General features: G+C 39.8%; 2 protein-coding genes across 5 annotated transcripts in view; one reads left to right on the top strand and one right to left on the bottom strand.

Moving 5' to 3' along the window:
* LOC133376456 (interleukin-6 receptor subunit beta-like) overlaps nucleotides 1–10,431 on the top strand; it is a 32,580-nt gene extending 22,149 nt beyond the window's left edge. The window contains exons 9-12 of the mRNA XM_061608610.1: nucleotides 3,704–3,847; nucleotides 5,488–5,584; nucleotides 7,280–7,361; nucleotides 8,625–10,431. Of these exons, the coding sequence (XP_061464594.1) occupies nucleotides 3,704–3,847; nucleotides 5,488–5,584; nucleotides 7,280–7,361; nucleotides 8,625–9,038 (737 nt within the window). The 3' untranslated portion in view covers nucleotides 9,039–10,431. The remainder of the gene's footprint in view (nucleotides 1–3,703; nucleotides 3,848–5,487; nucleotides 5,585–7,279; nucleotides 7,362–8,624) is intronic.
* A 1,936-nt stretch (nucleotides 10,432–12,367) lies between these two features.
* The window catches only part of SREK1 (splicing regulatory glutamic acid and lysine rich protein 1), a 33,789-nt gene continuing 31,320 nt past the window's right edge, over nucleotides 12,368–14,836 (bottom strand). For 3 of the 4 annotated variants that reach the window (XM_061619490.1, XM_061619504.1, XM_061619514.1), the window contains one exon: nucleotides 12,368–14,359. In XM_061619490.1, coding sequence (XP_061475474.1) covers nucleotides 14,210–14,359 — 150 coding nt within the window. In that variant the 3' untranslated portion in view covers nucleotides 12,368–14,209. The remainder of the gene's footprint in view (nucleotides 14,360–14,836) is intronic. The other variant, XM_061619497.1, reaches the window with a different exon arrangement.

Here is a 14,836-nt window from a genome sequence, read left to right as displayed (position 1 = left end):
TGTTGGAGGAAGGTGATTTTATAATCTATTAAGAGATAGGTCTGTTACATATTATAGATTTATAGTTGAATTATAGTGTTTTGAAATTACTGGATTTAGTAGATTTGATGAGCTGGATTAATTGGCATGTTTATTTAGAAAAAAAATTGATTGATATATATCTCAAGGATTGGAAACTTCTCTTTGACTTTTTGTGGAATATTAAAATGATATGATGTTAATGAGATTTGAAACCAACTAAGATAACCGCTGGAGGAAGGTGATTTTATAATCTATTAAGAGATAGGTTTGTTATATATTATAGATTTATAGCTGAACTATGACAAATCGGAAGTCAATATTTTTATATATATGTATTTTTTTTGTATTGTATTAGTTATTGATTTGTGTTGTTTTCTTTTTGTATTATTTTGGTTTTGAAAATTAGAATAAAAATTAATTGAAAAAAAAAAAAAAGTATAAGCTAACCAAGCCATCCATTCTGATAATCGTACCAAGGCCTAAAAGCACTAACCCCTCTACTCAAACTATCCACCTTTTTGTCTTCACAATCTAGCTTCCCCAACACTACCATATTGGTGCTGCTTTTATTATTATTATTATTGATAATTATAATGATAATACAAATTTATTTTTAAAAAGCTCAGCAGGTTGGCTGAGCCAGGGGTCCACACACTGCAGCTGAAATGAATTTATTTAATTATTACTGCATTTATATCCCACTTTTCCTCCAAGTTGCTCAAGGTGGTGCACATAGTCCTCCCCCTTTCCATTTTATCCTTACACTGACCCTGTGAGATAAGTCAGGCTGAGAGATTGTGTTTGGTTAAAGGTCACCCACTGGGCTTCATGGCTGGGTGGGGATTTGAACCTGGATCTTAGTCAACACTGTCACCCACTGGTGCTGGGAGACAGGACTATACATCTTCAGATTAGGGAGATGGGGATATAAATTTGATGACCCTTTGCATTAAGAAAAGAAGGCAACATTTGCAGATATGATTTTGCCATGCACCATTTTTTCAATTAACAGAGGCTGGAATTACAATTAGCGTGGTGGGGGGTCTTGAAAGGTTTTGAGCTTGCAAAGGGGGTTCCATACTCATAAAGCTTGGGAACCACTGATCTAGTTCACAATCACAGATAATACTTTGTTTCTAAATTGAAATCTGGAAGAAAATTGTTCATTTTTTTCAGAGTTTCAATCGTTTGGTATGGTAGCCAATGGCAGCTTCTCCCTCAACCCAAATTATAGCTCCGCAGAAGCGGTAGGGTTTAAAAAAAACGTAGAGGAGCAGGCAGTACTAGTCATGGGGAAGATCCTCCTCCCAAAGCCTCAGAACACTCTTGCAGCTGCCTGAGCATGTTGCTATTGGGCAGTGCAAACACTCAGGTTTCATTGCAGGGGTAAAGAATCTGTGGCCCTCCAGATGTTGCTGGACTACAACTCCCATCATCCCTGATCACTGGCCATGCTGGCTGGGGCTGATGGGAATTGGAGTCCAACAAATTGTCCACCACTGGGTTAGGGAGCAATCCAACTTGAGTTTATGCTGGGCTGGGGGCAGTTGGATGTGGCGCACCCCTCACTGAGCTGGCAGGCTCTGGCTCTGCTGGGCTTCTTCAGTACAACCCCATCCCAGGAGAAATGTGGTGCTGCTGGGACCCTGCTAGGAGTCCACTAGGGATGGCCAGCGTGGGGGACAGAGAGCCAGCAGAACCAAGAGTATCCCTGAAAAGGTGTTCAGGGGGGAGCTGCTGGGAGGGACTTGCAAAAGTCCAAGTGCCCCTTGCAGCGTTCCCGCAGGTCCTGATCCAGTTCTGCTCGCAAAAAGGTTGATGCAGTACAATTATTCCAATGGTGGTCTAGGGGGAGTGCTGACTCCTCAGGAGGCCTGTCCGTGAGAGCCAACTCTTCCCTTCCAGCTCCCATACACAGCTCCTGTTGGAGCCTGCCTTCAGCAGGGCCAGTGGCTCCCGAGTGGCAAGCAGATGCCATGGAGCCTCCCGATAGTTACTCTTGAATTGGATTGCCTTGCCAGAGTCGACATGCCAAAACTGATACAAATTCTATTGGCCTGGAGGAGCCACCAGCCATCAAAGTCCATTGAGAGCACCTTTATCAATCAGTAACAATACATTTATATGGCACTTCTTGTAATGCCAACTGAAGGAATACATGAAGCACTTTGAGAGTTCTCTTATTTCCGTATTATAGATGGAGAGTTGAGGCTGAGAGAAAGCAATTTACATGAGGCCATTTGCTGAGTCCATGGTACAAGAGCTACACTGAAAACTTCCCAACTTGTACATGTTACCAGCTATATGGCTATTTAAAAGCTTATAGCGAAAGTAACCTCTCCAGACAACAGATTATGCCCCACATAACTTTGTAACAAAAGACCTCCTGAATGAATTCAGTGGCCACATTGTTGACTGGAAGTAGGAGGTTTTATCATATAACACTGATCCTGGCCTAACTTTATTGGCTGCCAATTAGTTTCAGAGCTCAATTCAACTTGCTGGTTTTGATCTATAAAGCCTTACACCTTACACTCAGGGCCCTAATACTTTCGGAACTGCTTCTCCTGCATGAATCTACCCAGACCCTGCATTTGTCATCTGAGACCCTTCTTTGTGTGCCCCCTCTGTGAGATTTGCAGAGGGTGGCAACACGAGATCCAGCCTTCTCAGTAGTGGCTCCCCGATTGTGGAATGCTCTCTTCAGAGAGATGCACCTAGCACCATCACTATCAACCTTTAGGCACCAGGTGTAGATGCTCCTATTCACCAGTGCATTTTGCTCTTAATCGGTGTTCATCTTTTAACTGAATGGGATATTTTTATGTTATCGCCGGATGAGCAACTTTTCTGATGTACTGCAAGTTTGGTGTTGTATGCTTGTTTTGTTTTAAATTGCAAGATAAATAAATATAATAAATAAAACTGTAGTCCAACAGTATCTATAGAGGGTGTTGTTATTGTTAATAATCATAATTTGCCGTTCAACCCTTCCTTATACACCAAGACACTGTTCTTCAACCTCGGATCCCTAGATGTTGTTGTGCTATGTCTCCCATCATCCTTGGTCGCTGGCTGGGAATAATGGGAATTGTAGTCCAACAACATCTGGGGACCCAAAGTTGAAGAACAGCGCACTGAGACATGCCCTTAAGGCAACCTTCTTGACAGGAAAAAAGGAGACGTCAAAACATCTTTTACTACTGCATATGCTGAATAAGCAACTTTCACATAAAATGTACATTTTATTTTGTTTAAATTTTAAAAATCTTGCCGTTCTTCCAAAGAGCTGTAGGTGGCTTCCCCCACCCTTTTATTCCAATAACCCTGTGAGGTAGGTTACACTAAGACACAGTGGTCCAGTGTTACCCAGTGAACTTTGTGGCTGACTGGAGATTTGAACCTAGGTCTCTTAGGATTAATACTGTTACCACTGTACCACACAGGGTTTTGTTTGTTCAAGGACCAGTAGACATATTGCCATACATTAAATGCATGATGCTGATATACAGTAATTGGGTTAATCCAATATAGATGAAACATATGTACATGCTTATTCTGAATTCTTAATAGTGACCTGTGGTGGAAGCAAGGAGTGTTGCTCCCTACAGAAGCATTACATCCTTGCATTTGACCCCATCATCTTTCGTAACATTTTGACTTCTTTCTTCTTGTGTTGCAGCTATTACGGTCAGTTCTTCAGCTTACCAGTACCTCATGACAGAACTGAAGGCAAAAACCCTTTACAAAGTACATATCACAGGATTCACCAGTAAGGGAGAAGGAGTTAAAAGCCAGCCACAACTTTTTACAACACTTAAGTATGGTATTGTGAAGGTTTTTAAGCTTTAATTTTTATTTTATTTTAATATTTCAAAGGTGTACCTCACCTGTCAATACAAATACTGACATGTTGGCTAATGGTGACAAACAATAAACACAACAGGTTGCATCCAGTAGTGCTTCCCCTCATGAAAACTGGGACACCCAATTTTTTGCTGATCACTTAAGCTCCTCCCTGCAAAGCTGCTCCTGAGGACTGGGGTTCCTTCTGGAGCAGAATAGGGTATGGCACAGATGGCTGTAGGCAGCTGCGTCTCCATAAACCCAAGTTGAAATGCCAACTTTGGATAAAATAACTACAGTAATAAAACCATAAAACCATAGCATACCACTTTAAATGTCATGGCTTCCCCCAAAGAATCCTGGGAACTGTAGTTTGTAAAGGGTGCTGAGAGTTGTTAGGAGAGCCCGATTCCCCTCATACAGCTGCAATTCCCAGAGTGGTTTATCAATCAATCTCTCTTCCCAGGGAATTCTGGGAATTGGAGCTCTGTGAGGGAAATAGGGGTCTCCTAACAATCCTCAGCACCCTTTACAAATTACAGTTCCCAGGATTCTTTGGGGACAGCCATGACATTTAAAGTGGTATGCTACTGCTTTCAATGTATGGTGCAGGTGGGGCTTAAGACAACAGAATACAGCATTAAAACAATCTGGCCAACAGTTCAAGAGAAATCCATAGATGGGATGCCACACTACCAAGAATGCCCTCTTTCCGGTCACCATCCACCTCAACTGAAGTGGAGGGGACACCAGGAGGCAGCCCTTTGATAATGATCGCTGTGTTGAAGCAGATTTGTTACTCCTTCTGAAGTTTTTCCCTGAATTATGTGTAGTATGTTAAAGTACTATATTTTTTGTGCATTCCTACAGTATATAGCCTCAATTTTAGCCTGGGGAAATAACAGCTGTAATAATTTGGTTTATAAGTGCAGCAGCCACACATGAGATTCGGGTGCATGTAATTGCCCTAAGCGTGAGCCCCCATCCAGCACAAACAGGTTCCACGGAAAGCTTTTCGTCTATACTTTTAATATAGTAGGATGTACATTAGATGTAAAGGAACAGGTATGTATGCTAAAGGAGAGAAGGGGGAGCGAAATGGACCCTGACAATTTTTCTTGCCAGGGGCACATTAATAATTTCCTCTGTTTCCAGTGTTCAGATTGTGAGTAATGTTGATTCTGTAGCTGAAAATAGCCCCACGCACAAGAGGTAGGGACTCGGCAGGCTTGGGTGAATTCAAAAGGTTTCCAGAAGTACAACACAATCTTTGGGGGGAACTCCTAAGGGTATACCCTAAAACAGCCCAATAAGAATAGAGCATGCCCAGTGCCACGGAATGCTGGCTAGTTGATGTTGGAGAGGGGAATACAGTACCTGGAACCCCAAACAGAAGCACTCCACAGTGCAACATTTTGTTGCAGGGTCCACCTATATGCACCTCATACAAAGTGCAGTGTAAATAAGTAAGCGACATTTCTGCAGAGGCTGCTTTGAAAACCGTAATGGTAGGAGATTCCATTAGCCCTCGGAGCATATGGGTTCCATTGTCACATTTTAGTTAAGAACCCATTTCCAACAATTCATTTAAACAAGTATTCTTAATATTCACATAATCAGATCCTGGGGAATTTGAAGGAAGTGTGGCTGGCCTCTGTCTTGCCATCATGATGAGCATGGTTGCTGTTGCCACACTTTGCTCCCTGATACTTAAAAGGTAAGAGTTTAATTGTCTTGCATGTTTTTATTTAGCCTATATTATTTATTAAGCACAAACCTTAAAATGTGGCAGAAGAGACAATTTAGAGCTGGTATTGTCCAGTGGTTAGTTAAAGAATTCAAGTGGATCCACCCCACTTCCTCCAGCAAGTCACCTTCCTGTTTCTCTCAATTCACTCTCTTTCATTGTTTCCCCTCTGTAACAACAGAAGTAACATAGACCTTCCATACAGGGTTGTTTGTGAGAACTATAAAGATATTAAAGCATTTAGCATTAGCAAATTAAAAACTGCCTGGCTATTCCTGGAGGCCATGAAATCAGTACAAGTATTTCAGGGAAATCCTCATTATGTGACAGGGAGAAGCAAATTATTTGCTAGGAAAAACCATTTAACTGGTGATCAGGAGTTGAAACAGCAAATTATCTGATACATTTAAAATAAAGTTTTTAATTTATTGAAAAGACTAAGACAATCAACATTTAAATACAATTCAAAAATAAATAAATTCCAAGTGCTTGTTAACAGTTCCAGTATCTTTGCACTCGTTGTCTGGAACCCTGGAAAATGGAAGGTTTTACTTCTTAGTGAACAACTGGGTAGAAGACTGCCTGCATTTTAAACATGTTTTGTAGCCCTGGAAGGAGAAAAGCTGTAATATTTAATGAGAACTGAACATTTAGGGTACAGTCCTGTGGTATCTTGGAGGGCATCCCAGGAGTTATAGGAAATAGTAGGACTCTTTGTGGACAGAGGAGGTCCATGGGCAGAGAAGGTGGGCCGTCTGTTGCTGCTCTGCTGTTGGCACTCAGACAGTGGTGAGGACCAACTAGAGGTGATCTGGCAACATCGGGGAGGATTTGAATCTGCTGGATCCAAAGCCCCCTTCTGCCCTAGACATCTGCCCACCCCTCAATGGGGATGGGGAATGCACCACTCCTGGTGCTGCCATACTTATTTTTCTTCCTACCGGAAACAATGCGGAAAGGTGGAAGATATTTTTAAAAATGTTTTTAGAAGGAAACAGCAGAGAGCAGGAAGTGAAAAAGCCACCAGGGATTAGGAAGTGGTAGTACCTCCACCATGGATTCTCCCTGTCCCACCTCACAGGGTTGCTCTGTCTGACAAGGCGAGTATTGTTTTGCTTTGGGTGCATTGGGATTTTTTTTAATCTACATTTTGTGTCAATCACTTTGTGGAATTTATTGTATTCTCATATAGCATTAGGTAAAGATTCCTTTTCCAAAATCCACCCACTACATAAATGGTTACTTAAAAGCAATTAAAATTGCCCTTTTCACTTCTGCTATCAGCTGTTCAGGGCACCTGACAGGAGCCTGGTGCAAATATTAATTGTTTCACTTCAGCAAGGCTGCTGTTGAGTCTCTATTTTTGCCAACAGCTCCATTTCCTCTCCTTTCCAAATGTTTTTATACTGCCCTTCATCAAAAATTCGAGGGCAGTTTACAACACGTAAATACCAATATAATGAAAACAGTTAATTATACTCCAATAAATACAGTAAAATCAGCAACAGTAGCCAGACATTTCTCAATAGCACAGAGTATCAAAGCCCTGCAAATACCTGAGTGAATATCTGACTAATATTAAGATCAGAATGAAATTGCTGGACCTTTTAAGATGTTAATAACCGAATGTGGTCTTCCAAGCTTAATTAAAATTTGTCCTTGCAGATCAAGAAAACTATTTTGGCCAGCCATGCCAAATCCAAGATACAGTACAGCTATACTGAGTATGGAAAGAACCATTCCAGTGGTATGAAAAGATTTTAAAGCATTACAGCACTATTCAATTGCTACCGACTTCTTTCTATGTATTTATAAGCAGCATAGTTATAATGAAGTCAGACATCAGGCAAGTGAGATATCATCAGGGCACATCCACTGCTTCTGAATACCAGTTGTTGGAAAACTCTTTGACCACTGAATTGCCTTCCAATAGACATCTGATTGGCTACTGTGAGAACAAGATGCTGGACTAGATGGGCCCTTGGCCTAATCCAGCATGATGTTTTTATTTCAGGGTTGTAAGTGTGATTGTCACCTTAAGGCTCCAGTAAATGCTGGGGTCACTTTTACAGGACAGTTTGACAGGTTTAAGGAGCCAGACCTGTATGCTACACCTGCATTACCCATGTACCACAGCCAAAAGCAGTTAAAAGTGGCAAATGGATCAGTTCTGTCTGCTGAGTTTATTCAAAATGGTCAATATCTGCATATAAAACTATTGTGCTTTTGAAAAATATTGCACTTTGTCTATTGACTTTCAATTCTATACAAGCGCTATAAATTAAAAGCATTCTATACAGTTCCCCGGCAGGGCTCTTCACATAGGCCTGCACAGGGTTTTTCCTAGGCCAACAAGAGGAGTGGGACCCTGGATTGTACTGATGGGGACAGTGGAAAGTTAATTTATTGTGCCTGAACATAATACTGCTAAGATCACTTTCTGCCCATTGTAGCAACTGTAATGTCGTGTGCTAGATGCTGGGATGTTTAGTTGTATTTATTGTTTCTTTATTTCTTAGACGTTGTATTTTAGTGTATTGCAGCTTGAATTCTATGGAATTTTTGAATTCAAATATACTAAAATGCAATGTTATAAAAAAAGAAACAATAAAAATACAATTAAAAATCAATATATTTAATACAATGGATATGCCATCTCCTGTCTTCAACCACAAATTCACGGGCACACCGCAGGCCACCTGAATGAAGCTTGTGGTCCATGGACCAGGTTGGGGATCCCTGTAATACAGTATACAGATAGTGAATGAATTCAGAGCCACAAATAGAAGATGCATGTGTGTGTGTGGGGGGGGTGTATACACAAACACATTATGTGTGATACCACTAGGTAGTCAGGTCAGATGAAACTCTGAGTTCACCAATCACAATACTTTTCATGACATTTAACATGAATAAGGATTAATTCCTTTACCATTTACTATACTAGTCAATTTGTGGTCACAGTAACAAGGCCATGCCTTTTCTTCTTTCAATTTTGTCTTATATATAGGTTCTCCTGGAACCCAGTTCACACCCACTGCCTCAGTCACAACCATCTAATGGACCCAATAAGCTTTATGTGGTAGAAAATGATTCACAGACACCGTCAAGACAGGGATCCCTTTCTAGGGGCATAATTACAGTGAAGGTTTCCGCAGAGCATTCTGAAAGACTTGCAGGGGTAAATGCAGACACTGCCCTGAATCCTTTGAAAATCCCTGACAAAGTAAATGCCAGTGATTATATTGGCGTGGATGTTGGTCATAAAGCCATGCAGAAGCTCAGTGAGTCTACCCACAAGGAAAGACTATCTACAAAGGAAGTTGATCAACAATTCAGGAAGAGGGCAACCAGCTGCATACTCTCCTCAAAATCCTGTGATGGAAAGCCAAGATGCTGCTTAGTGCAGCAACTCCATCCTTAGAAACCAGAGCAAAGTGCAAACAGAACCGTCTCAGCATTAGGCCAAGTAAATGTAATGAGTGTTCATGTTGAGATGAACAGCAGTTATGGGACAGATTATGGTAATACCTCCCAATGGACTTTTGGAGACAGAAAAATGCAATTGACAATGCAACTGAATTAGCCATTTTGGGGTCTAATTATGATTACACATCAAACTGAACTTTACCTTTGTTCACACAGACTATTTTGGGGGTTTTCTCTGCCATAGGAGCTTAGTTAATCATTAACTAAACACAGCAGCATTTGATTACTAAAGACATGGAGAAACACAGTGCTGCATGAAATCAGATGTGCATGTAGCACATTAAGACAGCTGAAAACTTAAATGCCATTGTTAAGACACCAGGCACTACCAACCTTGTGACCACTGCACCAAGAATGTCTTACACCGCTTGTTTTATTTGTGTAACATGAACAAACAAAATGGGTTAATAGAGATCTTCAAAATGAGTTTGTTAAAGGTACCTAGCTGCAGTGTTTAATTTTAAAACCATCACTCTATGTCTGAACACTTGTTGAAGCAATACTGCTGGTCTAAAACCTGGGCACTGCGTTGTTGCTTGCTGTCCTAAACCAAACCGCACCAAAATGATGAAGATGAATTGAAGGCATTGCAAAAAACGAATATAACAGACATAGACGACAGCTTAAGCTGGCCAACTGAACTGTCTTTTAACCAGGAGACAGGGGATTGGATTTTAGTTGGCTCAAATCATTCCGACTGCTGAATTGGAACTAAAACTGATAGCTACCTAGTATGCTTTCCAATATAAACCTCCAACCTTGGTAATATTGTTGTTTTTTTAAGTTATTTTCAGTGGTTTTGTGAAACTTTGATGGAACGAGATAAAATGTACTCCCAGTCTGTTTTGAATCTAGTCAAATTCATTACATTTGTTACAGTGTACCCAAGAAAGGTATGGAAAGGCCCTAGCTGTTTCTTTGAGAAAGGCCTTTGGTGAATTAAAATTGGCTGTGCTCTTCTTTTCCACACAGGAAGCCAGCAGCTATGCTATATGTAATTTCAAGCAGCCTCCTTATGCAGGCTATTTTATGTGAAGTGGGAAACAGAACATAAAGCCCAACAAAAACCACTGTCAATAGTTTAATAACTGCAAATCTTCAAGATAAATTGAAGAGTAATATCCAATGTTGTCTCCATTGTCTTTTTGGCACCTACTGAAGACTTTCCTCTTTCAACAAGCCATTTAAGTAGAGACCTTATCCCAGTTTGCATCTGTATTGGAAATGTTCTTAAATATGTTGTTTTTCAGTTTGTTTTTTCAATAGTGTTTTGTCACTGTTTGCTGCCATGGGCTCCCTTTGGGAGGAAGGATGGGATATAAATTTAATAAAGAAAAAATTAATCATACTCTGAGTAGACCGACTGAAAGCATAACTTGTTGTAACAAACATATTGAAAAAATGTTTGCACAATTACTACTACAGTCCCTTAGGGGCTTTTTTAAAGAAAAATCTAGCCTAATCAACTGGATGAGAGGAAATACAAAGCACCAACCTGATGCTCAGCAACATCTGTTTTTATACCCATGCCACAGTTCAGGAGACATACAATACTGTTCTCAGAAAATCTTTCATATCACCTCCCTGACTACTACTTATCTGTAGAACAGCTGCTAACTTTCCTTTGTCTCCAACTTATCACCTCTGTCTAGCTACAGAAATTAAAACTGTGATTTGGTCTGCAACCCACATAAAATACTAGTTACAATGTATGCTTTATGAAATTATACACATATCTTCAGGCTCAGCCCTGCTCTTCCACGGCCTTGTGGTGATGGCTCTGTGAATTGATAAAACGTTTGCCCCAGCTATCATCCAGAGAGACATTTCCACTAATATAAAAATGAACCTATAAAAGTATAACAATATTCCAGTGCAGTCGGACATACTAGAATGGGATCAAGAATGAATGCTAACATTCAAGCAAAATAATCTCTGCAATACAACTAAGCATTTTTCACTTTCAAAGAGTGGTGCAGCTCAGCCAGGGGTCATGAGGGAACTGCTGGACTATATTGTCATTCACCTTATGAAATTTAGCATGCAATTTCAAACAGTTCTAATGCAGTGGTAACTCACATATTGGACAACGTTCTTCAGGGTTGTCATACTCATAGGTTTACAAATCAAAAGACTGTTAAAAAGCTTTGAAATGGGCAAATCACTAATAATTACCATGTGGCGAAAGAAGAAAACACCAGCAGGCAAATGTGGAAGAAAATATGAGATATTTAGGGTGGATAAACATTTGAAATGATGCCATACCAAGGGTAATGCCAAATAGAAGAGCTGGATGTATGCACAGGTGCTTTTGTACAAGATATGCATGCCCCCCCATCCCCATAAAATCACTTTCACTCCAGAATATCTCATTTCTGTCTCTGTCTGATGCTAGAGGTAGGGTAGTTATACTATTATGTGGATTCTGTCTACCTCTAACAAATGTCCTGCATCCTTACGTAAAGATGGGAGTTGGCAGGAGTGGGAGAAGTGCAGTTTACTGGTGATGGCTTCCAGAAACAAGAGAGGAGATAAAAGGAAGACAACACACACACACCAAAAAACTTTTTATAGTGCTACAATATACAGTCTGTACATCTCACACTGAATTATATTCAGGATCAAAAATAGGCTGAACCTGAGTTCTGATCTACTAGCCACAATACTTTACACAAGTTCCATTGAACTGAGTGGGAACTGAACACGAGTACATCCTTGCTCTTTTGCAATTTAGGCACAAGGAAAAATTTCATTGTAGGCTGGCGAGGAAGACTTACTGTTCCCTGCAGGGGATATGAAGTACCCAGATCAAACCTTGCCGCAGCCATGAACTCACTAGATCGATTCTCAGAGCCTCAGACCTCATATGCAAACTGGCAATAACAGCAGTCTTCACAATTAATGTGAGGCACCTGAACGATATGAATGCTAAAATATTAAGCATTGCATTATGTTGGCATTAAAGACTTTTGACACACACACACCCCTGCCTTCCTCAGTACTCTACATTTCTGCATCTTTGCTATACATCAAATGCAAACTTAATGCATTCATATACGATCAAAAATCTGCTTCACTAGTAAAAAATAATCAACTTTCAAGTATTCCTTTAAAAAGTGAACAAAAAATACCTTCCCTCTAAAATATTTTATTAGTGATAGTACCAAAGATAACAAGCATACAATCTTTACTCTATGCTACCTGCACATCATAAATATGACAGCTGTTGTTTCAAGACACAATTTTTCAGTCTTTCAAGAAGCATGAGATTTGTCATTCCTTTATTGTCAGAATAAGCTGTGTGCTAGCCAACGTCATGTGGCTTAAACATAAAAAAATGACTGTCCATACTTTACATGGTAAAGCATACACTATAGTTTAATGTACACAGAGTCCAAAAGGAGGGGGGAAAACCCCTTTAAACTATAACAAAAAAGATGGGCTATTAAAGCAGAGTCACAATCAATGGGCTTCATTTCCTTACAGTGTATTTTAATTTTCCCATTCACCAAAAAAAGGCTTACACTTCTATTAACTGTAATTTGAAAAAATGAAAAATGAAATGAACTGTAATTTAGAGAACACAAAATGAAAGCTAATATATTTACTTGGCTTTTCCATAACTCCCGTGAGGTAAGGCAATTTGATTGTATTATACTATATTCAAAATAGTTCTTGATTTTAGTGTAATAATATTTTAAGGTATGAGCTTTTGTTGTCAGTCTTGCAATGCTGAAATGAGAGTTGCATTTGTCATGTTCTGTTCTCTTACATGCTATTTCCCAACTAGTAAACAGGAATCTGGGCGATTACTTCTCCAAGGAGAACTTGCAAGCTGTTCCTATCATGTTTCACAACTGGTGTTAGAAATGAAGAAACTCTTAAGAATGTCCAAAATAGGGTAAACATTTAAAGGGCACTTTTGATTTTGATGATAATACCCAGCCTAGTCCATAACCCAGTGAAGATGTACTTTTATTAAAACTGTTCAATTCACTAACTTGCCATAAGGTAGTTAGTTTATAGATGGACTGGATTTCAGATAGGGTCATTCCACCATATGATGATCCTTGATTTTAGCTATGAACCTTTTTTTTTTTCATTCAACCAGTTATCAAATGACCAAGTACTGACAAGGCTGACAGATCTATCAAATGCTTGCCTACTGGTATGAATCATCTAGAAGATAGATTAGACGAAGGGATTAAAAAGCATGTAATTCCTAGAAATTACTATTCTGTTTCAAAGGCACTAAAGCATCAGCTTGTGCTCTCACATCCCAGTTCAAAAGCAAAACATTTATTTTTGTCATGGGTATCTGTCCTATTTGCAGGTGATTGGGCACACTGCAGTATAGCTCAAAACAAAGCCAGTTGTTTGAAGATTACTACATAGATGTGCTTATAGTTGGAAGAATGGAAATCTAGTATAAACATGGATGTTCTTTCTAGAATCTGAACATTAGCATGCACTGATCAACTACTAGTAAGAGAAAGCTTTTAGACTTACTTGTAAGGAAATTACTTAAAAATATAAAAGGAAAGTCACAAGCAACAAAGTAAAGAATCTTCACTTGCCTTTGTGGGCATGAACACAATAACTGTAAAACTGTTAGGTTAAAACTTTTCATCACTGTCATGTACAACAACAAGGGAAGCATGTGTATCTCTGCACCATTTTCAAGCACATTATCAAAACGTATCACATTGAGTTTAGTTTAAAAACCCACAAAGCAAAACATAAAATTCAAAACTACCAATATTTTAACAACTCTGAATGCATCCCCAGTAACTTTTCTAGGTAGTACAGATTACAGCTTTCCATTTATTTGTAACAGCTGTTGACCAATCTTATCATCACAGAAATACATGGATTCTTACAGATGCTGTTTGCTCTTGTCATAGCGCATCCTATTGGTCAGTGCTGCTTCTTGCTCATCTTCAAGATGATCAAACCATCATAAGAACCAGGAGAGCTGCTAGCATAATACAACATGTCCGGTTGATTGCTCAACAATTTGTATCCTCTTTTGGTGGATTGTGGGGGAGGGGAGGAAAAGCTTTGTCTCTCTATCCACACAGTTGGGTCAGAGGTCCATTCAGTACTCTACACATCTTCTGTTTTAACTGAGAGGTTTTCTTCATTTGGTTGACAGTTGCCATTATGCTGTAGTTTGACTTCTTCTGCAACAGCTATATCCTCCTTCTCTGCTTTGTCAATTTCAGAATTCTGGTTCTCTTTACTCAGATCCTTATCCTGCACAATATTTTTAGAAAAGTACAGAATTGTGGCATAAAAAGACTACACTGCAAGAAAGTTATGTTACATTAAACTACTTCTGTAAGCCTAATGGAGCCTCTTTCTCCCACCCATATCACATGACATCCCCCTTTTGAAACCAAAGGCTTTCCAAAAGCAGTTTGTGATATGGAATGGGACATTGTTGGAGAGCGACAAAAGGAGGCAAATCAGAGCAGATGGGACCCACAGGGCATGGCTCTCAGTCGCTGGAATAAAGTTTGGGTTTTCTGACAGAAAGAGGGGAAGGTGGAAGAGAGTGGCTGGGTAGGCAGTGATAAAGAAAAAAGAACTGGAGAGTCTTAGGACCAAAGTCTGGTATTATATAGAAAAGTGCCAAAAGCCCAGAGTTTCCGGAAGTGGCAAGTCCTTCAGTATCCTGAAAGGCCTGAAGCATCGGAAGGATCAGGAGGTGGCACTGTCCTGATCCATATG

Source organism: Rhineura floridana, chromosome 1 (genome assembly GCF_030035675.1).
Source record: "Rhineura floridana isolate rRhiFlo1 chromosome 1, rRhiFlo1.hap2, whole genome shotgun sequence".
Lineage (NCBI taxonomy): Eukaryota > Metazoa > Chordata > Lepidosauria > Squamata > Rhineuridae > Rhineura > Rhineura floridana.
This window is presented reverse-complemented; position numbering and strand designations above follow the sequence as displayed.